Here is a 25,713-nt window from a genome sequence, read left to right on the forward strand (position 1 = left end):
TATATTATTAAAACAAATAAAATATTTTATTGAGACAGGAATTAATTTAGTTAGATACTTTTAAATGGCAATAGAAAATTCGCAAGGATATCAATGTTTTTTTTTATCAGTTTTAAATATTAAATAAAATAATATTTGGTGTCCTAACAATTATAGAAAGATACAATATTAGAATAAATACCATTAGGCATTACCTATAACAACAACCTATTCTATTAGATAGTACCTACAAACAAAACCAATTAAGCTTAGTTCACAACTCCTAGTATAAAACATGTATAAAAGTTTTACATGAATAACATAGCATAGATGTTAATTTATATGAAATAGAAGAGTGTGAATAAAGAAAATACATATAAATGAAAGAGATGAAAAGAATAATACAGATGAAGGAGATGTGAAAAAAAATGTGGATAAAAAAATGTGTATAAATAAATGAAAAAAATGAATATGGATAAAGATAATGAATATGAAAAAAAAGAAATGTGCCTGAAAATGTCAAAAGATTTATAAACGTGAATGAAAAAGACTAGCGTAATTATAGGGTTAAGTATGTTTTTAGTCCCTGAAATTTGGTCAAAAATTGGAATTCGTCCCTGGTCAAAACTTTGATAAATTTTGGTCCCTAAACTTTAAAAATGAATGAATATAGTCCTTTTAACCCAATTATATTGACTTTTTTTAACATATCGAATGTGTTTCATGTTAATATTGGAGTTGTTTACGTCGTTTGACACATTCTCGGCTCAATATTTACTGAGAAATGCGTTCAAAACCTAAAAAAAAGTTAACAAAATTAGGTTAAAAGGACTATATTCATTCATTTTTAAAGTTTAGGGACCAAAATTTATCAAAGTTTCAACTAGGGACGAATTCCAATTTTGGGTTAAAGTTCAGGGACTAAAAACATACTTAACCCATAATTATATTTATATAAAATGAGAGAAAAATATTATAAATAAAGAGATTTGTAATCTTTAAATTATTAAGCTAAAAATAATTCATTGTTCATATTGGTTGTCATAAACACATAGATTCATTATCTATATAACTTAGTGTAACTTTAACCAATTTAAATAAATATAAATACTGAAAATTAATAAGATTAGCATTAACTTATCCAACATTAATCTTAGTTAATGTATCAAATACTAATTGCACAGTAACATACATATTTATTTATTAAAAAAAAAATTATGCATTTTAACATTTTTCTAAAATAAATTTTTTATATCGTGTTAGAGTCAATAACATCACAATTTAACCAAAACTAATATTTTAAACTACATTTATATTTTAAAACAGTGATTATATATCCTTAACTTTTAACACTATCATTATGTTTGAGACAACACACCTAATCCCAACCCACTCAATAAATATTCCTTTGTTTTTTCATTGCAACCCCATAAACAGTTATTTTTTAGAATATTGAAAAAGAAAATAAAAAAGAAAGATAAAGACAATATCATTGTATTAACAAAGCTAATCTTCTAACAAAGGATAATAGTTTGTGTTTCCACTTCGCATATTTCTTCTAATTAAGATTTTTAATGATAGATTATCATATTTCTTATATAGGTATCTGAACATATAATTTTAGGATCCTACCAACTTTTATAAAAACTCATTTTAGTTTTGACTCATGTTCGAATGATATCATAATGTTTTTTTTTTAATAACCACTAGTACATCGAAATATATCACAACAAAGCTAAATTGAATTTTAGAATCTCCAAAGTATCTCATTGGGATTTCAATTGGAACACCTAAAACAATTTTCAATTTCCATCGAACACTGTACCAACATGTGAAGTCATCGTAAACTTTTTAGTGTTTGTTCAAATTTTAGTGAGAAAATTAGGTTAATTAAACTCGTTTGTTGAGAAAAAAAAGAGATCCCGATATTTGTAGTTTCTATACCTAGACATAAAATGAAATTGAAAGTTGTTCCTATTTTAAACTTTAATACATTTTAGTCGTTAAATATTAGAAATTAATAGATATAATCTTTTTAATCCAACAACGTTAATTTTGTACGTTTTAAATGATGTTTTAGACTGACATTTGAGTTGTTTATACAATTTATTCCGTTCTAACTCAAATGAAAACTTAGAACACCTTTTAGCACTCCTAAATAAATACATATTTCCTGCCAATTTTGTTTTAATTTCTTTTTAGAAAATACTTACAAATTAATTTGTAAGAGAAATTACTACCATTTTCTTCTGCAAAATATTTTTCATAGAAGAAATTATAGAAAATACTTACAAATTTTATAATATTGTAGAAAATAATTATCCACGAAAAAATTATCTGCGAATTAAAACTCTTAGAGAAAATGAAAAAAAAAATTCTTACAAATTTTATAATAAATTTACAAAAGAAAATCTCATGAAATACTAAAAATTATAGTAATATAACACAGAAAAAAAAATTTAATATGGTTGAACTAAAAAAATTATATCTATTATTTTTAAAATTTATGATGAAATTATATGAAAAGTTTGAAATACTAATAAATTTCAATTTCACACATAAATTTAGATCATATATTAAAAAAAAAATTATTTTAAGTTTTAAGCCATACTAGCTTATTCATGATTCTGAAGAACTTGAGAGATAGAGAAGTGAATGAAAGAAGTGGAAAATTTGGGTGAGATATTGAATATGTCGCGTAATGATAGAAACATGTACACGTGTTTGAAATGTGTTTCCATGCAAAAGCTGCCATTGTTGATCGATTTAGGGTATGTTCATTCATGCCCATCAGATTCCTTCACTTTTCTAGGACTGCGTGTTGTTGTTTGTTTGCATAATTTTGAATTTTTCTAATGTTTCTTTCATACCTAATTCATATATAAAAAATTGATATCATTTTTTAACCTAAATTTTTATTAATATCCCCTTTCTTCCACAAACACAAAAATCGATTGCTATATTAATATTTAAGACTTTAATTAATTGTTATAAAATTGGTGAGCAATACCACCACATTATATATCAACATCATCCAAACAAGGAAAGAATATTATGTCATTTTCTTTGGTGCCATATCACATCTTTTATTCTATCGATTTCTCTTTTGGATTCGATGAATTATTAAATATATGAACATGATTTTATTAATTGGAATATATGAGATGTCATTCTTAGCTTTATTTGATTTTAAAAATTAGAAAACCCTACTAAACTAAATTTGACATGATTTACACAGTCTTGAAATAAAAAATCAAAGATTCTAATACATCCAAACCTAGGTTGGTTATCCCAAAACAGTTGTTTAACTTTGATAAGGAAAGAGAATTATGGATTTGATTATAATTTTGTTATATTAATAATAATAATTAAATATATAAAATTTAAATATATTATTTTTGTTTTAAAATTTTTTTTATTAAGATCGCCACTGCATTTAACTGTTAGAAATTTAAGTAACAATTAAAAGTTTTATATTTGATAGAAATAGAAAATTAATAACATTACAAAAAAGATTAAATATTTTTTGTCCCTTAAGTTTTAGTGAATTTGGAAATTAGTTCATTTCAAAATTTTGGACTAATTTAGTCTTTTATCTTTTGAAATACGTGAATTTAGTTTTTTTAATCAAATTTTATTAGATTTATTTGATGTTTCGTACACATTTCAGGATTGTATTTTGTTTATACTGTTTAACGCATTTTTGTTTTAATGTTAAAGTCAAATATTATTATGAAACACACTTGAAATGTCAAATAAACTGAACAAAATTTAATTAAAATAACTAAATTCACGTATTTTGAAAGATGAAGGACTAAATTGATCTAAAGTTTCAAAATGGACTAATTCCAAAATTTACTAAAACCAAAAACAAATTTAACCCTATAAAAGAATATACATGAACATTCTTTATATAAAAAATCATTAATGGAGATTTCAAGCAAACGTATTATGTTATGACCATCTTTTTCACCTTTTCCTTGTCTAATATAAAATAAGTTTACATTGATATTATTAGAAAATTCAATTGTAAATTTACTAGAAATGAAAAGTTGAACGATGTAAAAAAAAAGAAGCTTACAATTCGAAAAGATGTTGAACACCACCCTAAAATACAAAATTTTAGAACTATACCAAAGAAAAATTGGTTAAAGATAATATAAAAATCTAACTATACTAGTTATTTTTATCACCAACATAGAAGATATAATTTACACTAGTGCAATTTTACTATTTTAACTCGTATTATAGGTCTTGATTATCACTTAGCCGAAACAGGTGGCACTTTTGCAATTTTTTTCAACTATGTCTCGGTTCAGTATATACCCAAGGCAGAAAATGTCTTTCTGCTTCGGTTCTCAGAAAACTGGTGCCAAAAACTGGTTAATATTTCAAAAATACCACTACTGCAGTGATATTTGGCCTCGGTTGAAATTGAACCGGTGCCAAAAATTGTTTTCTACCTCGGTTAAAATTGAACCGAGGCCAAATATTGTTTTCTGCCTCAAGTGGAATTGTACCGGTGCCAAAAACTGCTTTATGCCTCTGTTAAAAATTGAACCGAGGCCAAAAGGTTCGTTAAGGTTCAAAAATCGCGAATCACTTTTTTTCTTCTTCTTCCTCGCATGTGCATTCTCTCTCTTAGCCACCCACCTCCACTGTTGCTATTGTGCTCTGACCACTTGCGACTACTTGAAGTTTGGCTCATTCATGTTCTAGCTTGGCGAGATGTGTAGGTGGCGACAGCTTGAAGAAACTTTTCGTTGCGATGGAGGTGGTTTCGCAATTTGGGGGAGGAGACGCGATTTAGGATTTGTGATTTGCTGCAAATGGTTGATTTTTGTTTGCATTTATGCAAGTGTGGTGTTCACATTTTCGTGTATGAAAAACATGGAGGTTCCATGGTGGTGGCACGATTCACAAATTGTTCTTACGATGAAGGAGAAGATTACAGTGGTTGCAGATCTTTGGTTGTGAATTTCAAATGTAGCAGTGGCTGACAGAGCTATGGTGGAATTATGGTGGCTGCCTAGGATTTCTGGTGGAGAAGATGAGATGTTGAAAATGCAGAGAGACACATATAGCCTCGGTTCTACTGAGAACCGAGACAGAATATAGAGCTTCTGCTTCGGTTGAGACCCAAGACAAAAAGTTAACATTTTTTACCTCATCCTAATATGTCTTGGTTTCAGAACCAGAACAACATAATAAAAATAACCGCTGTCAAAAATTCTTTCAACACTAATGTTTCTGCACTAGTGTTAATATGTTATTTTTGAACCGACATATTAAGATCTTCTATATTATTTTGCATCTACTTAAAAACCCGTCTTTCATTTCATAAACATACAAATCCAAGCAACCAAAAAGAAAAAGGAAAACACGTTTCTCTTCTCTCGGCGGCTGCGACAGAAGAAACATCATTGAGGTTTTACGTGCTTCACATGTTCTTCTAAATGTTCATGTTTCTCTTCTTCAAACACGTATACACTTTCTTTCGATTTTCCAATAAATGCATATTAAAACTATTTCTCAGAACGCCACGTGTAATAATCTCACAGGAAATTGTGAGTTGGTAGAAGAAGTAGAATGATCTAGATCTCAAATTTCTCATCACTTTAATAAAAATACGAATTAAACATTGATCTCTCTTAACATTTTTTAAATTATACTATTTTTTTTTATATTTATTGTTTATAAATGTACCAAAGTTTCCTTTTAAACACTAAGAAAAGTGTGTCAAGGAGTGAATCGATTACCAGTTTCTTCACAGGGAAGAATGCTTCCTCATTATCACGACGGAATCTAATGGAAATTTCAAATTTGAATCACAAAATTTCCATATAGCTAGCCCATTCAAGATTTGTCTTATTATATATATATATATATATATATATATATATATATATATATATATATATATATATATATATATATATATATATATATATATAGATATATAGATATTATAATTTAGTCTTTATTTTTATTTTGTTTTTTAATATAATTTTTTTTTATTTAATCCTAATTTTCGTCAATTCAATTTAATTTAACTTTTTTTGTTAATATTATCTAAATAATTAACTAACGTGATAATTTCTCTCTTTATTTTTCTCATTACACATTTATTTTCCTTTCACGTATTATCATCATCTTCACCTCCATCATCTATAGGTATCATGGCTTCAAATGTGTATATATAATTAAATATATCTAAAAGACCAAATTAGTAGTAAAAGTGTTAAAATATAATTAAAATCATTTCTTATCATCACGAATATATAATAATCCACGTAATTAATATTACGCTAATTAATACCTCGGTTTATATTTCAATTCTACTTTCTTCTAAACTTCAAAGAACCAACCCTCATGCAATAGTAAAATAATTGAAATGACGTATTTCTAAATTCAATTTCAAAACGCAAACATAAAATAGAATAAATAAATCTCTATAAATATGCAAGGCATGAACATGTTAAAGTTATTACAAATTCAAAAGAAGAAACGAACATCATCATACATCACTCACCACCACCATCATCATACATGGATGCTACAACATATTGTGATTTTTCTTCATTGCAATCTCTTCAATATGTTCTTGAGCTTGAACATGGTTCCTCACACTTGGACTCTAATGGCATGGAAAGTATCATTGATGAGAAGAAAGTGTCTGAAATAGAACAGTCTAGGGCAGCGCGTGAAGTACACGCCCCTCCCAATTGGAAGACGGCGGTCGTGGGGAAAGTTCGCGGCGGAGATAAGAGATCCAAAGAAAAATGGAGCTAGGGTTTGGCTTGGGACTTATGTAACTGAAGAAGAAGCAGGTTTGGCTTATGATAGAGCTGCTTTCAAAATACATGGAAGTAAAGCTAAGTTAAATTTTCCTAATATTTTTGCTTCTGATGTATTATCATCATCAGAGCCACTGAAAAAAATAGCAACAAACAAGAAAAAGAAAACCCTAGTTGATTTGTTGAATAAGTTGGCGAAGAATAGAAAAAGGGTTGGGTTATGAGATTTTAGATAAAATTTGTTCTTGAGAGTTAATCTAAATGTTCTATCTTTGTATGAACTTTTCAGCTTCCAGAATATAAATCACAAACATGTATGGTTTTTTTTTTTCTGAATTCAAAGGAAGTGATTCAGCATTCCAACAATATGGATTGAGTTAAATCGAATATAGGTAAACATGTTTTTGTCCCTTAACTTTCCGTGAATTTTGAATTAGTCTATTTTGAAACTTTGGATCAATTTAGTCTTTCATCTTTCGAAATACGTGGATTTAATCATTTTAATCAAATTTTGTTAAATTTATTTGACATTTCAAGCGCATTTCACGATAGTATTTGATTTAACATTAACGCAGAAATGTGTCAAAAAGTATAAACAACTCAAATACAGTCCTAAAATACGTACGAAACATTAAATAAATCTAACAAAATTTGATTAAAATGACTAAATCTACGTATTTCAAAAAATAAAAAACTAAATTGGTCCAAAATTTCGAAATGGACTAATTCTAAAATTCACTAAAAGTTAAGGGACCAAAAACATATTTAACCCTTGAATATATATATATATATATATATATACTCTAGTATTATGAGAAATTGATAATAGAGAAATTATTAGATGATATTGCATATAGTTTATATTTTTGTGTAGCATATAATTAAATGTTATCGATATTTTTTATAAATCTTTGAAGTTTAAGTATGTTTTATATGAAAATTGGTTTCCGAAATTTCCTTATTACTTGTATTTGTTGCAATTCAATAATTTGAAGTTTAACACAACTATGCTTTGAGATGGTTGCAACATGTCTTAAATTTATATTAACTTGGGTTTTCTCGATCAACTGAGGAAAAAAGAAATAATGTTGTATATTTATATAAATTCTCCGAATGATTGCATCTAACACTAAAATTTATTGTCAACATTGATTTTTAGTTATCTTACTCACAACTCAAATATTCTTTAATTTTGAATCAGTTAGGTTTAAGTGTTTGAAAGAAATAGAAACAAAACAAATACTATAATATTATAAGACATAAATAAACATATAAAAAAAATACGATTTCACATTTCAAGATTTACAACTTCGAACACTTAAGAAAATTATTTTATTGTTCATTATGTAACTTTTATTAGAATAAAATTATAAACCCTTTTATACAACTTTTATGAGATAAAATTATAGACATTCTTATACAATTTTTATAAGATAAAATTGTATATAAATTTTATAAAGATAAACTTACAAAACTTTTCATGCAACTTTATAAGATATCAAAACCATTTAAGTAACTTTTAAATACGAACTCTTTTATGATATACATAATTACCCAAATTCCTTATATACCTCATAAAATTTATTTAGTTGTGATAAGCACACTCAAATCAACTTCTTATTTTGATAATAATTTTCTACTTTTTTTTGAATTCTAACTAAGAACAATATCGCTTTACCAAAAATTTCATAATAATTCTCAGTCTTTTAATCCTCTACTAACTACATTTTAATTGTGAATGTCTAATATACCATCGATTAGATTACACCACTCTTGTCACTAGTGACCTTCATAGACTCATACACTGTCAATTTTCACCAGTCGGACTCATTGTCAGTAGCTTGTCGATATTCAAGATGGAATCTATCACTAATGTCATCATAATGACCAAGTTATATGTCACACAATTGTTGGGTTATATATATTTTTCATATATGGGTTATAGTCATTGTCATTGAGAGATTGTGGTTCTATATGGTTATATGACATTAGTCTTACACATATAAGACCTTAGACACCACTTTTACACCAAAACCTTAAGGCAATGTTGTTATGGGTCTTTATTCTTATATAGTGTTTAACTTTGTCTTTTTTATCCAATGTGGGACTTTGACTCACACTTGGACTATTCCCAACAATCTCCCCTCAAGGGTGAGTCCCTTGTTTTTTTTTTTCCTTTTTCATATGGATATATTTCCCTTCAGGTGTATGAGTGACCCCTTTTTTTTGTTATGGTTATGTGGTCAGTTACTTCGGTGACCCCTTTTTATTATGAAAAAATATATACATAAACCTATCAACAATCATAACCCCTAATAAAGGAACATCTATGTTCAACAAAATCATTATACAAATAAAAATTATCTACACTAACCTCTCTTCAAAAGACCAATCAGCACACAACATTGATAGTACTTATGCCAAATTACTCATCTTCCTCCATTGATTAGAACCTTCTTTGATATCATTGTTGGGAATAACACAATTAGACAAACACATACTCACATCAAAGCACAAACAAGAGCACACAAACAAATATAATTAATCTGGTTCAACACCTTAAGACCTACAAAAGTATTAATCAACATGCAAGTTTTTGCTAGGATAATTGTAAACCTTCATTGCACAATTATCAAAGTCTGTCATATATAGAAATTTTTTATTGTGTTGTGATAAAAAATATCTGAACCAACTCCTCACTTTCGTAATAGTTTCCTTTTTTTATTTTTTTATATTATTCAATATAAGACTTAACATTTCTTTCAGCTCCTCAAAGTATTATAATTTACAATTATGATCCATTATATTTCAATAATGTAAATTGGATTCTTCAAGTATATCATACTTGTGTAGTTTTTGTTAGTCTAGCAATTGTGATATATTTTCAAACTTTCTAGTGGGAGGTTAATGTTAATACCCAATGTGTTTTAATCACATGTTATAATTGCATTAATGTAAGGAATTTAGTTCTGGAATCAAAAGTCCCACATTGAGTGCAGATGAATGAGGTGAGCAATATAAGGAGTGCAACTCAAAAATATATTGTCTTACTTACGTTTAGATAGAGAATTTATCAATTTCTAAATTTAATTGATCTCATTTTAAATTGATTTATTTTAAATATTTTGTTTGGATAAGACAATTTCAATTTTAGTGAATATTTTTCTTGTTTGGATAAAGCATTTCAATCACCACCAAATTCAAAAGAATAATATAAAATAATTGTTAAACATTAGAAAAAATATCAACATTGATAATCTTTCGTTGTCAATCTTGATTCATGTTTTTTTTTATCAATGTTTTTCAAGTTTTTTTCGATTAATATTTGCAAAAAAAAAAATCTCAATTTATATTAAAAAAATATATTTTTAAGCTATGAAATGATATATCAGGTTGAGTTGAGTCAGGGTAAGCCAACATTCAATTGAGTTAATAAGGTAAGTCCACATCGTCTAGGTTGGGATTGACCCACGTTCAACCAAGTTAAGCTAAAACTATGTCAGTCCTAGTATGGTTAAAAAGAGGTTGGGCCTAGCCCAATCAAGACAAAGCTGAATCAAGTCAAGTTGAGTTTGCCTGCTCAGATTGAGTTAGCCTGAACCCAATCAAGTTGAGTTGGCATGTGCTCAAAGAAGTCGAGTGGAGCCAAGTCGGTCTGGGTACGGCTTAGGTCGATCCTAGGTCAGGTTTGGTCTAGGTGGGATTGAGAGAAATCAAGTCAAGTTTTACCAAGTTGAGTTAGGCCTATGTGGACTTGAGATATCAAGCTAGGTCTATGTCAAACTAAGTTGGATTGATCTCACATCAAATCGAGCTGAGTCTACTTGGACCCCAATCGAGCTAAATCGACCTAAACTACAATGACCACAATATGAATTTTAAAATATGAAGATTTTAAAATTCTTACTTTTTAGCTAGAATTTAAAATTATTTAACTTTAAGTGATCCAATTACTCTAATAAAATTCTAGAATTTCAATATCTTTCAAATTTTCTTACCGAAATAACATAGTTCATCATAAAATATTTCAATTTTTTTAAATTACTATCTTAAAATGTCTTGTAAAAACACAAGGTTAAGATTTTGGGTTGGATGTGGCATTATTGTTGAAAGGGGGAGCCTTTCATCCATAAATGAAGAACAATTTTGATGATGTCTACTGATCTAGGATAAAACATAGCTTGGTCCAGTTAGGATATGCATTAGGCAATTAGCTTCTCTTTATCAAATGTATTTCAGGCCTGCTGTGTATTTCTGCATATGATTAGTTCTTTAACTAATGGATTAGCTATGAGTATTGTACAAAGTAAGTGAAAATATGCTCACGATAATCGATTAGGTAAATTGCTAATCGAATTAGTGACAGCAAAAACCTTTGTATAAAAGCTGTTTTGGAATCTGTTTTGGGTCTGGAAAAATCAGAAAGATCATGCAGTTTTCATCTGAGATAGAGCCATCTGAGAGACACAAAATTTCAGAAGATTCTGCAAGATAACTCAAGTACAGATCCAAGAAGAATTGATGGTTGATTCTACCATGATGGATCTTGCTTGATTCAAGGAGCATCAAGTCAAATCTGCACAACTTAGGTGTATTCGTTTCTTGTTTTGTTTTCTGTATTTTTGATTACAGTTGCTTCAGTGTTTGAAGTGTGGACCTAGGTGCAATTGTGTGGATGCATTGCTCCTAGGGGGAGTTCTTGATTGTTGAATCAAGTTCTTGGGTTTTGGGGGTTAGAATTACATAGGTGTGCTTGTAATTCTTGGAACCTTTCTGTTTAGTGGAATCCTCCTAAGTGTGTTACTTAGGAGAAGACTGGATGTAGATTCGCCTTGAATCGAACCAGTATAAATTGTGTGTCTTGATTCCTTCTTCTCTCTCTTAATCCTTCTTGATTGTTTTAAACAGTCCATTAACCCAGAACTGTGTAATTGATTAATTGAGCTTTAAAACCTAAAGATCTTTCCAAGATTCATCTTAAACCAGTAAAAGCCTATTAATCAATTCAGATCCCCTTGTGGTTAAGGTGATTAGACAGATCTGATTTTAACAATTGGCACCAGAGCTGGCTAATCGCACGATAATCGATTAGAAAGATCCTGATATGTCTAATACATCTCAAACCTTTGCTGAAGGGGCATTCATCAACAGGCCACCTTTGTTTGCTGGTGAAAACTACCCTTTTTGGAAAATTAGAATGAAAATTTTTCTTGAATCAGTGGACAAAGGGGTCTGGGATGCTGTAGTTAATGGACCTTTTCAACCCATTAAAGTTGTGGAAGGCAAAACTGTTCTTAAAGAGTTCTCACAGTGGACTCTTTATGAAAATAAAAGGGCACACTATGATGTTAGAGCCAAAAATATTATATCCTCTGCACTAACTTTGGATGAATTTTACAGGGTATCTGTGTATGAATCCGCCAAAGAGATGTGGGATGTTTTGGAGGTCACCCATGAGGGCACGGATGAGGTAAAAAGAGCAAGGAAGAACACTCTCATTCAAGAGTATGAGATGTTTAGGATGAAGTCTGGAGAAAGCATTTGTGATGTGCAGAAAAGATTTACACATATAGTAAATCACCTCCTAGCTCTTGGCAAGACTTTTGACAAAGAGGAACTCAATATCAAAATTTTGAAGAGCTTAAATAGGATATGGTAGCCCAAAGTCACTGCAATTTCAAAATCCAGAGATCTCACTAGCATGAACATGGCCACACTCTTTGGGAAACTAAGGGAACATGAACTAGAGCTTGGAAGACTCAAGGAAGAAGAGGATGGAGAAAAGAGGCACACAATAGCCTTGAAGAGTGCTGTAAAATCTGCAGCAAAACTGAAGAAAGCAGAATCTGCAGATGACTCTAATGATGATTATAACTTTGACAGTGAAGCTTTGAGACTAATGGTAAAGGGGTTCTCAAAATTTCTAAAGCACAAGAACAAATCTAACAGTAATTCTGCAGAAATTAAAAGATCTTCTAGGAAACAAGAAAAACATGTTCCAACCTGCTATGAGTGTGGAACAATGGGACACATCAAACCTGAATGCCCTGCCCTCAAGCTGAAGCAAAAACTAGAAGAGAAAGGTGAGGCAGACAAGCACAAGAAGAAAAGGAAAGCTTACAACAGTGACTCCAGCTCATCCAGTGAATCTGATGGAAGCATTGAGGAAGAGACCAACCTCTGCCTTATGGCTGGAACAAGCTCTTCTAAGAGCAGTGTGAGTAGTTTCAACTCCAATGATGATGAAAATAACTACTATGAATTACTTGATGCTTTTAATGAATTGCATAAGGAAGCCACAAAATTGCAAAAGTCAAATAATAAGCGTAGAGGAGAAATTAAATGGCTTGAAGGTAGAGTAAAGCAACTAGAAGAGGAAAATGAAAATCTGATAACAAGTCTTGAAAAACTAGAGAAATCTAAGAAACACTCTAGGTCCAAAGATGACACAAGCTCTCCCCAATGTGAAAAATGCCCAGGACAGCTAGAAAAGATAGATTACCTAATGAAAACTCTCTCAAAATTCACTTTGGGAAGATCAAACCTTGATGCAGTGTTAGGATCTCAAAGGAGTGTGCTTAATAAAGAGGGAATAGGTTACAGTGGCAAATCTAATCCATTAGGCACCAGAAGTTTTCTAGATATGAGTGAACCAACATCTGTCATTTGCTCCTACTGTTCTGAACTTGGTCATGCATCAAATTCCTGCTATTTTAAAAATTGTGGGGTTCCTAAAGGAGAGTACAAATGGGTACCTAAAGGAACACCTCAAACCACTAACATGAAAGGACCCAAGTTCAATTGGGTACCTGCATCTTCTCTTTAATCTTTGTTTCAGATGTGTCTTGATGCAAGGAAAACAATGTAGCTTTTATATAATGGATGCTCAAGACACATAAAAGGAGATGTGAAGAACTTCTGCAGGATATCTTACAAAGCCAATTATTGGTCATGTTACAAGAGGTGATAATAACAAAGGTCAAATTTTTTATCCATCACATTGATCTTGGTTTCTATTTGCTCTATACTTCCATAAATGTCTGCACTCTGATGTTAACCTGTGCTACTGAGTTCACCTGCTGCGTTGTTAGTATTGTCATACTTTGTATGCCTACTGTGTTCAAACTATGTAGTTGCTTGCCTAACCTTGGCCTTAATCCATTATCGTGTTCTGTCTGAAGCTCAGTCTGTGTTAAGTTCTGCATCACATAGTTGCTACTTAATTTCTCAAAAGGAGCCCGCGAATCCATTATGCGAAATTGTTATGCATTCTAGTTGTTATCCTAGTTGTTATGCATTATCTCCTGCTGCATCTCTTACATTGCTGTGCTGTTTAGATACAATTTTCCTGATGTCCTGTATTGCATCCTAAATCTGTCTGATTTTTTTGCTAATGTCCAAAAAGGGGGAGAATTTGATATATTGATGGTTTATTGGTAGGGGGAGTATGTAATGAAAATGATATCTGTTATATGCCTATGCTGTTGTTTGCTTTGTGTGCTTGTACTGCTGTTGTGTTTGCTTAATGTGCTGCAGGCAGGCTTATCACAGTCCATGTTTTGGACATCATCAAAAAGGGGGAGATTGTTGAAAGGGGGAGCCTTTCATCCATAAATGAAGAACAATTTTGATGATGTCTACTGATCTAGGATAAAACATAGCTTGGTCCAGTTAGGATATGCATTAGGCAATTAGCTTCTCTTTATCAAATGTATTTCAGGCCTGCTGTGTATTTCTGCATATGATTAGTTCTTTAACTAATGGATTAGCTGTGAGTATTGTACAAAGTAAGTGAAAATATGCTCACGATAATCGATTAGGTAAATTGCTAATCGAATTAGTGACAGCAAAAACCTTTGTATAAAAGCTGTTTTGGAATCTGTTTTGGGTCTGGAAAAATCAGAAAGATCACGCAGTTTTCATCTGAGATAGAGCCATCTAAGAGACACAAAATTTCAGAAGATTCTGCAAGATAACTCAAGTACAGATCCAAGAAGAATTGATGGTTGATTCTACCATGATGGATCTTGCTTGATTCAAGGAGCATCAAGTCAAATCTGCACAACTTAGGTGTATTCGTTTCTTGTTTTGTTTTCTGTATTTTTGATTACAGTTGCTTCAATGTTTGAAGTGTGGACCTAGGTGCAATTGTGTGGATGCATTGCTCCTAAGGGGAGTTCTTGATTGTTGAATCAAGTTCTTGGGATTTGGGGGTTAGAATTACATAGGTGTGCTTGTAATTCTTGGAACCTTTCTGTTTAGTGGAATCCTCCTAAGTGTGTTACTTAGGAGAAGACTGGATGTAGATTCCCTTGAATCGAACCAGTATAAATTGTGTGTCTTGATTCCTTCTTCTCTCTCTTAATCCTTCTTGATTGTTTTAAATAGTCCATTAACCCAGAACTGTGTAATTGATTAATTGAGCTTTAAAACCTAAAGATCTTTCCAAGATTCATCTTAAACCAGTAAAAGCCTATTAATCAATTCAGATCCCCTTGTGGTTAAGGTGATTAGACAGATCTGATTTTAACAGTTATGTTTTTGTATATAGGTTGACTCGTGGCTCAAGACTCATTAGTTTAAGAATTCCTAAATTTTGTATGAACTTTCTAATATGTCGACTCGAGAAACCCAACAATTATAATTTTAGCTAATAGATAACATGTTTTTGAAACTTCAGAAAACATAAAGTTAGCTTTCAAATACCAGTTTCGGTCAACTTATAACATTATTAACATCATCTTAGCCGACTCTGATACGACAAAAAAAATTAGGGTTAAATATGTTTTTGGTCCCTCAAGTTTCAGCAAAATTTGGAATTAGTCCCTCATCAAAACTTTTGACCAATTTAGTCCTTTATCTTTCAAAATGCGTGAATTTAGTCCTTTTAACCAAATTTTGTTAAGTTTATATGACGTTTGAAGCGTATTTCATGATAGTATTTAAGTTAACATTGAAGCAAAAATGTGTCAAACAGTATAAATAATTTAAATACTATCATGAAATACGCTTGAAATGTCAGATAAACTTAACAAAATTTGGTTAAAAGGACTAAATTCATGCATTTTGGAAGATGAAGGACTAAATTGGTCAAAAGTTTTGATGAGGGACTAAACCCAAATTTCGCTCAAACTTGAGGGACCAAAAACATATTTAACCCAAAAAATTAATTAAAAAAACTATAAAAATGTAAAATTATTTAAAAATTATTTTATTAAATAAAGGGTTAACTATGATTTTGGTTCCTAAATTATAATACAATTTTTTGTTTTAATCCATATTTCAAAGTTTGATCTTGCTAAGTCCTCATGTTTAAGAAATGTATTGATTCAGTCCTGAATGCCCAACAATGTTAACTCTTTTTTATGTGACAAACGATGTGTCACATCACCCCTCCGCTTTTGGACATGTGTCCTATTTTTAATTCCACCAAACCCTTATCCCCTATTCTTTTTCACTTGAGATGGTTCTCTCTCTTTTTCATCCACACATGCAAGCCACCCTTCACTTAGTCAGAGCCATCGATGGTGACTATGGTCATCATCGGAAGCCTTAACAACATTATCGTTGCACCTATTTTCCAACTTTTACTATCTTTTTTTTTCCTTTATGTTTTTAACTATTTTTGCCCCATTATTTTACATTTCACAAATTTATTTCACTTAGCAATACTATTAAGAAAATTCAAAATTTTTGTGTGGTGTTTTCTAGTAATGCATGGAGATTTTTCATGCTTTTACATTTTACATTCTTTTTTATGGTGCTTTTATAAGTAGAACATTCCATCCATTTAGTGTTTTAGTCATTTCTTCCATTGTATTCATTTATTCTAAAATCTTCTTATATGAGAGTTGTGTTTGTTATGTAGGAAATTTTTCATGCTCATAGGGATTTTTTTTAAATATTTTTTTTTGAAAAAAAACACACATTTTATGACGGTTATAATTTTTACTGTCATGAAAAGTCACACATTCTATGATGAGTCTTTGAAAATGATAAAAAGTTCAAACTCGCATGTATCTGTCATTTGTATAACCGTTATAAAATATTTGTTATAATCGTCATAGAAAGTATTTTTTTCATTAATGTCTTTCTATTTCAATTGTTGAGATGCAAACTTTATTGTATCCTGACATATTGTTATAGGTAGAAAAGTCATTAATATTACAAAATATCATTTTATGATTATGCAAAGTTTCATTAGCAAACACATCAAATGTGGGGATCTAGATCTAGATCCCACATAACACACCAACTTTAAATCTTCACCTAGTGGATCTAGATAAACATTTATGTCATTTTTTGACTGTTTTGAATCATAGATAATATAGATAAAATCATGTACTTTCTCTTCATGCATAATCAAAGAGATAAATTGTAAATGACGAATATAACATGCCAACAACTTTGGTTGATATTTAAATTACCAAACTGATTCATTCCATCTAGAACTAAGCCAAGGCTAAGATTTCTTGATTCATTATCGAACCTAGGGAACCAATTTATCTATTGCATAAATACAGTAGGATGACGAACCAATTTGTCTCATCTTATCTCATTTGTATGTCATCTAAGATTTTTATTGTATTTTGGGTTTGTAAAGAAACGCTTAATCCTTCAAACGATTTGAAGGTACCAAACAACCTTCATAAGGTGTGCATCCTTTGTCATCTATTGAGTATTATCTTTATTGTTATTTTTCTTGTTGTACCATGATAAGTCACACTACGAATGTGTTTTCAACCATTCAAAAATTTTTTTGTACAAAATGTATAGGACATGCATGTGTCCTTTTATATTCCATTCCCACCATACCAAGAACTTTTTTAGTCTTGTAATTATGATTAGGTGGTGGATTTCAATTTGGAAACATGTTCTTCAATAAAACATAGCAATTCTATAAAAGTTTTATCAACTCATCCATTGATCACCTTCAAATTTATCAACTTTAATATTGTTAACAACCGTGTAAACTTAATTGATTTAACAAATGTATCCAATTCAAGAAGATTTATTTTTCGAATTCATTGGTACATATACAATTTAAATAACATTCTTGAATTTTAGTAAATTTTGTTAACATTTCGCATTAGTTTCGTGTAACACAAAATGAAAGTGATTATTAAAAATAATTAAATATACTCTTATAGATTAAAAATATATAGTTAATAAAATTTTATAAAATATAAAAAATAACAATTAAATATATATTTATATTTTCGGTAGCTTAAAGTCTAAACTACCAATTTATAGTCAATTCCTTACTTAGCTACATTCTAATAAAAATGGAAAATTTTAGTTAAATTATTTTTCTTAAAAAACGCGTGGAGGACAATTATTCATATTCCATGTCCAAGGCAATACTTCTAATGACAAATACACACTAACCAAAGTTTGAATTGACAATAGTGTGTGTGATTCAGCTCTTTCAGATTCCTTTCTCTTCTTCTCTCAAACCATCAAATAAACTATTTTTGCTTTTAGAACTCACACAAATATTCTATTATCAAACTTAACCCATCTTCTTAACTATGGTTTAGAGTTGTAAAAATTTTTAAATTTAGTTTTTTCCTTTCAAAGATTCATTCTTTTTTACATAATTTTGAGTTGCATTTTTTTGGTTAATTGAAATAGTAAAAGTGGTACTAAAAGTTTTGAACATTTTTGAAGAATAAAATATTTAATATACATATAATTATACTTATAACTGTTGAGGACTTATAGAATATAAGGGGAGATATCATGTATTTTTTCTTTAATTAGAAAAAAAAACATATAATAAGTGTTATTTTTATAAACATATAATTTGAAATAAATCTTTACTTTAAATTAAATTAAATTTAATACCAAATGTAACTAAGTTTTTTCTATATCCTTCTATAATATTCTTTTAAATAAGTAATTGAATTTTTCTTTTTCTTTAAAATTTTAATGCTATTTAATTGATTTGAACATTGGTAAAAATTTAATAATGATCACTATATTTGAGGTAAGGATTGGATGTTTTGTTATGATTTTAATTTTTTTTAAAAAGACTCAATATAATTCTTCGATTAGGTTAGTATTAACTCATTCCTTCCATTTTGATATGGGAATTGGACAAAAAATGAATCAAAATAACAAATGATTGTAATAATAAATGCTAACTCATCATTTTTTAACACTTATCTATTAAAAATAACACATTGAATCTTTTTATAAAATACAAAAACTTGTGTAAAAAATAAAAAGAAAAAAAAATATTTAGTCATTATAAATACAAGGATTAAAAAAAAATGAAATTAAACCTTAATCAATCAAACATGGATTATTTTTCCTTATTTCATACATACATAGATACTTGGTTTCTATTCTTGGCTAACCTATTAAGCAAATCAGCTAGGTTTCGTCTCTTCTTTGACCCTTGTGGCTGTGAACCATCCTCCGCCGTAGACAGTGGTGGCAAACAAGTCTCCGGCAGCTTCCGAGCCACTCCCGCCTCTCCCACTTTCTCCGGCGGCGCGTGGGATCCAATCAGGTGTGGAAAATTCAACTTTGCTTTGCTACCTCTCATCTTGAAAGCAGCCCTATCGTAAGCCAAACCTGCTTCTTCTTCAGTCTCATACGTTCCCAGCCAAACCCTGCCATGTTTTCTCTTCGGATCCCATATCTCCGCCGCGAACTTCCCCCATGGCCGCCGCCTCACCCCTCGGAAGTGCTTCCACTTCGGCGGCGCGTGCACCTCACGCGCTTCCGTTTTGCATGCAAATATTTGAGTTGCGTCATCGACATGACAAGGATACGCTATATGATTCTCGTATGAGGAAGAGTATAAGGTTTCTTGGTCGGAAACATTTACAAGAATGTGGGGATCGTGTTCAAGCTCGAATGATTGAACACCTGAAGATAAATCATTGGCCATGATTTTGAAGATAATGCCAATGAAACTGGTTTTTTTTTTTTTCTTTCCTTTTTCGTGTTTTTTTTTTTCTTTTTCTTTTTGTGGAATCTGCTTCGCAGTTTTGGGATACAAATGGTTTTGTTCTGTGTGCTTGAAGAAGAAAAATGCTTGTATTTATATACCATTCTGGTTTTTGGTGGTTTTGTAGTTTTAGTTTTAGAAGCTTGAATAATGATATTAATTAGCGTGTTTTTCATACATATTTATCTTTTACAGTCACATTAAAATGACATCAATATAAATTATAATAATTATTACACAGTTAAAGATTTTTTAATTATTATCTTTTCAAAATCTGGTTTTAGATTAAGAAGTTTCTTTCACCGAAATCATATCTATAAAAGTTTAAAGAACTTCAAAATTGTTTTCATATATATTTTTAGAAAAAAAGCTATTGATTAGGGTAAATATACTACGAAAATCCATTAAATTAGAGACAAAAATTAATCATTGATTTAATCTATTTGAGAAATTGTAGATTATTACTTTCGAACTATAATATATTGTAATCGAATTTGAAGTAATCATTAAATTCGTTTTTAAAATTAAGATTTTAGATACTTAAATTTAATTTTTAAATTGTTCTCTAATAATTATAATTATAGTAACTCAATTTTCAAATATATGGGTGTCATTTGAACACTTTTGATAATTATATATAACACATTTAAAATTGAGTATCTCATGAAAAATGTGGGGTAAAAAGTTAAAAATAAAGTAAATTTTTTATTACCAAATTTCACTGTTTATCTACGAATATGTTACCTTAAATATCAAACTAAGTGCTGCCCCCACTAGCCTGTGGTTTTCAAATTACCATTTTTATGTGATTATTATTGGAGAATGATTAGTTTCTTTGATGCTTCGGATAATAGCATTCAAACTTGAGCTGGCAATAGTTGTTTTTATAATTTTACTTCACTTTCATTGACTCAGAAAAAATTCCTAAACAGTGAAAATATAATAATCAAATGTTCATATCCCTGTATAAAAGCTTTGCCTCATTAATAAAATAGAAAAATTACATGCATGAGATGATATTAAATTTTAATAAACGTTTTAGCTTTAGAAATTAAGTTAAGTAAAATTATATTTAAAAAAATTATTCTTTTGAAAATAAATTTTTGGAATTATATGTTTCTCATTTCAACCCTTTTCCTTTATCCTTTACAAGAATCTTTTCCCTTGCCCCCACCATTAGTGATACTTGAATTATTTCATTTGTATTTTTAGTCAGATAAAAACATCATGTTCACACCATAAATTCTAGGAGAAATCCACACCACTACAAATTTTAGGGAATTTCAATATGATGTTAAATGATATAACTATATTTTAAATTTTTCTATAAAGATATTAATATTGTAAACATTTTCTAGTTAAAAAAAATATTATACTTCCCTAATATTTGTAATAGAATAACATTAGCACCTTTAAAGTAAACATTTACTTTATAATAAATAAACTTAGTTTCCAATAATAAGGAGTATATGAGAGTCATTTTAATAAAACATAAAAGAAGTAAGAATTTGTTTTAAAACTAAAAGGATTCAAGTGTATATAACCTTGGAAAAGATGAGTCTAATTTCTACTAAATTTTCTTAGATTATTACTTATTGTTGTACTTATCTCAGAGTACTTTCTAGTATAGTGTTTTTAACATGTTGATCGTGTCTATAAAGACATTCTATTAGATAATGCATATATATATATATATATATATATATGTTTAAGTTAATTGTTAGTCTTTAATAGTTGGTAGCATTAAATATTTTTAAATAAACCGAATTTTAATATATTTTTTATTTTTTTATGGATCTTAAGAGAGACTATTATTTTCATAAGTTTCCAAATCAACTCAATAAATTTGAAAAGTTTTTGGAGATATTGTCATTAGGATTAATTTTTGTATTTAAAGTATTGATCAATTTGAAGGCTCAAATTTTATCATTTTGTTCTTAAAAGAAATTTCAAAGGATTAAAGAAATAAATATACATGTCTATTTTTTTTTTCTCTCGACTTAAACAATGTGACATTATTAAATTAATTTTATTTATGTAACTAATTTTACAAAATATCTATTTTTAACAATTTTACATTCTTTTTTTCAAATTAAGTTAAAATTATTAACTCGACATAAAGTCAACTCCAGACTAAATGATTCAACTTTGCAACTCTAATCGTAGTGATCAAGACTAAAAAAAAACATTGAATCTATTCAGTTCGATATTATAGGTTTAATTTTTAGAGAAAATAATATATAAACATAGATTAAGAAAATAGAAACAAATTAATTACTTTTAGTTTGAAAAAGAGTCCAGATTCTCCACTGATTTTTTTATACTATTCTCTGCTGAACATTAAAAATACATTGTGCTGTCATTTTAAATATCTTTTTAATATATTTAAAAACGTTAAAATAAGTGGAAATCAGTATATTATAGAGACGATACGGTAGAGAAACAGTACCAAAAAAATCGGCAGAGAATCCAAATTTTTTGAAAAATATAGCTAAAATGCAAACCATAAAATACATTCATAACAGAGAAATTGAATGATTTAATGAAGTGAAAGTTTTGAAAGGTAAATTGTATATGCGAACAAGGATTTCAGTCTTTTATTTTACGTTTTGAAATTTGTCCTTATTATTAGAGTTGAAATTCTTACTTTTTGGAAACAATTTACACGTTTGAAGCAATGAGTACGACGCATGCAGCATGAAACACAAATTAATGGACAAAGAAATAATTTATCAAACCCTTTGCTGTTTTTCCACGCTAATCACTCGTATTCTCCATGATATAGCAATTTCAAGTTTTCTCACTGCATAAAATTTTAAAAATAAAATGTAGAAAACAATGTCACTATGATCTGGAAAACATGTATAAAATGTCAGCTTCATTTTGAGACAATGGAGCGTAATTTTTGCGCAGAAATATAAAGTAAATTATATAAACAATATTCCATTGATTTGGAAATTTAATATATTCATGTCAGCATATACAATATAATAAAAAGGAAGATATTACAATAAACTAATACAGAGGATCAAACGGAAACAATAATCCCTATAATTACATAATTTAAAGTTATGCTAACACTCTTCTTCTTCGAGTTGGAGAGTAAATATCTTTAATTCTCAAAAATTGTCAAGAGAGTCATAAAAGATCATTCTCGATACTACTTTGGTCAACATGTCAGTCAATTGGTTTTCAAAATTGATATATGGCAAACATTATAATCTTGTCATCTATTTCCTACGTGATGATATTTCTATCTCATTCATCTATTAATTGGGTCGACCCTCACGACATTCAGTCCGAGATAATCCTTCACGACCATTGACTTGAGATGACTCGTCTCAAATTTCGGCTCGAAATGGTCAATCGCGACATTCTGCCTAGGATGACCCATGTTGACTTTCAAACCAAGACAACTCATCTTGACCTTCCATTTAAGTCTCAACCTTTAGCTCAAAATGGTTCATCTTGATCTTTTTTCCATATCGACTCATCATGACATTCGACTCGACCGACTAATCTCGACCTTCGTTCCAAACTGGTCAGTCTCGACCTTCTACGCAAACCTACTGTCACATCTGATTACAATTCTACAAATTTATCCCTTGAATCCTCACATTGTTTAGTTACAAATGTCTATGTAGCAACTTCAACTACCTTTATATAATCCTCAGCTCTTGTTGGGCCAATGTAGACTTCAATTGGTCCAACTTTCTCTTCTACAAGAAAAAGATGATAATGAATCAAAAAAGAAGGACATTAGTCGTTCTAATTTTATGATATGTAACATTTTTATATAACTTGTATTCAAGTGTTAACAAAAAAAATAAACTTTTGGTGCCTTTTTAAAGTGTAATTATATATATATATATATATATATATATATATATATATATATATATATATATATATAAGAGAATTTCACACACACAAAAAAGAGTCAAAAATCGAATTAGGATAAAGTGTGTCTCAACAAAACAGGTTAATAGAAGACGCGTTCACCTTGAGAGACATTAATTCTTTACTTTAAAAACTAGCCAAATGATTTTGACGTTCGTCACTTCCAAGTCTCAAATCTGACCAATCTTCTAAGAGAAATGTGAAAACAATAAAAATAGAAGTGGGGACGAACACCAACTAATCGTAAACACTTCTTTTTGTGTTTCGAAATTGAAAAAAAAAGAGTGAAGATTTTACCACGTGGGACGAACCCTAATTCACATGCGTAATTAAGAACCTACACGGAACCACCACACATATTCCACGGTTGAATTGAATATTATTTTACAGTACTAGTGCTTTTCTTTCTCAATCGTCACGGCACAACCTTTTCATATATAAAACCAAACACAACCTTCGACACAACAACACTCACAAAGTCATAAGTACTCACAAACCTCACAACCTACGAAACTATCGAAACATATCAAACTTGTACGGAACGATGAACCCTCATGCTTCAAACACCCACGTGAATGATGCCCTTGATCTCTCCGAGCTCCCTTCAACGACGCCGTTTCAGGACGCGTCGCCGTCGTTGTGGCCGACGGCGGTGTTCGGCCGCAGCAGCATTTTCTCCGCGGAGCTGCCGCTGAAGGAGGACGACGCCGACGACATGGTTATCTACGGCGCTCTGCTTGAGGCCGCCGCCGCCGAATGGTTCCCCGCAAATGGCGGTGGGGTGAGCAATGTAGCAGTTAAAATGGAAAAGGGGGGTGGGAGCAGTGGCACCAAAGGCGCGAGTGGAACTCACGCGCCTCCGGTGAAGGGGTTGAGCTACCGCGGCGTGCGGAGGAGGCCGTGGGGAAAGTTCGCGGCGGAGATAAGGGATGCTAAGAGGAATGGCGTGAGAGTGTGGCTTGGAACCTATGAAACTGCTGAAGACGCAGCTTTGGCTTACGATCGAGCTGCGTTTCGAATGCATGGCTCCAAAGCAAAGCTCAATTTTCCTCATTTGATTGGTTCTGATGAAGCCGAACCAATTAGGGTTACGTCAAAGAAACGTTCGTTGAATGTTTTACCGGCGAGTTTGTCGTTGGTGACGGCAAAACGGAGTAAAGATAATTCTTTGGTTGATTCGGAGATGAAGAAGTTGAATATGTGGTAGTTTTCATAAACAAAAATGGTGAAAATAATATCGGGGTTAGAGTAATTGTGATGATAACCTGTGATGGGTTGACATGTTTCATATTTTATTTAAGGAGAATAATATTTTGAATATTAAATTTTAAGAAATTTTCTCTTATAACACTTATAATACGATGTCTCATTTTTCAAGTGATTTTAAAATATTAGAAATGAAAAAATAAAAAAAAAATTATTAAAAAAATTCACCTAAGAGTACGAGAAAAAATTATTAAAATTTAATAGTTAAAAAAATTATTTTCTTTTATTTAAATATGGAACTCATAATTGCGTATTATTTTTATTTTTCTTTATCAGCACATTTTGGTTCAAACATATTCACTGCATTTCCTTTTATGTGTTGTATCAGCTGCACTTAACGAATATAAGTTAATTTGTTTAGGAAATTACGAAAATGGTGTCATTTAAAAAAAAAAATTGAAGTTGGACAAAACATCTTCATAACGAAAAGATTGTATTAGTATGAAATGAATTGACCAAATTTAATTTAAAAAATTTAATTTAAAGTAATGTTAACATAGTACGATTTTTTTGTTTCATATTGACATAAAATCAAAAAAGTCTTATCATGTTAACATGACTTTGAATATAAAATTTAGCAAAATCAAATTTTCTAAAAATTTATCACTTCTGTAATTTTCGAAAACTAATTATCATTGGTAAGATAACCTAATTAATATGCATTAAAAAAAAATTTCACACTCAAATTTTTTTTATACTCATTTACTCATTTGGTACTACCCTTTATTGATAAGTCTTTGATTTCAAGAAAAAACTAAATAACAAGACTTCTTCCCCTTCATTCTATTTTTTCTTTTATTTTCTATACGT

The 25,713-nt window shown here is 29.9% G+C and overlaps 1 protein-coding gene and 2 pseudogenes across 1 annotated transcript; 2 read left to right on the plus strand and 1 right to left on the minus strand.

The window, feature by feature from the left end:
* The first annotated feature begins 6,491 nt into the window (after positions 1-6,491).
* LOC114165760 (ethylene-response factor C3-like) lies at positions 6,492-7,112 on the plus strand (annotated as a pseudogene).
* Positions 7,113-18,940: 11,828 nt separating this feature from the next.
* On the minus strand, positions 18,941-19,878 carry LOC114165097 (ethylene-responsive transcription factor 2-like). Its single transcript, XM_028049753.2, has one exon. The coding sequence runs from the start codon at positions 19,675-19,677 to the stop codon at positions 19,099-19,101; it is 579 nt and encodes a 192-aa protein (XP_027905554.2). The 5' UTR covers positions 19,678-19,878; the 3' UTR covers positions 18,941-19,098.
* Positions 19,879-24,092: 4,214 nt separating this feature from the next.
* LOC114167485 (ethylene-responsive transcription factor 13 pseudogene) lies at positions 24,093-24,972 on the plus strand (annotated as a pseudogene).
* The last annotated feature ends 741 nt before the right edge of the window (positions 24,973-25,713 follow it).

This window comes from Vigna unguiculata, chromosome 10 (assembly GCF_037176805.1).
Source record: "Vigna unguiculata cultivar grain cowpea cultivar isolate G323 ecotype 2 chromosome 10, ASM3717680v1, whole genome shotgun sequence".
In the NCBI taxonomy this organism is placed as follows: Eukaryota; Viridiplantae; Streptophyta; class Magnoliopsida; order Fabales; family Fabaceae; genus Vigna; species Vigna unguiculata.

Bases quoted from the DNA above. Each gene is read 5' to 3' on its own strand.
- LOC114165097 (XM_028049753.2), bottom strand. From the start codon at position 19,677: ATGGCCAATGATTTATCTTCAGGTGTTCAATCATTCGAGCTTGAACAC.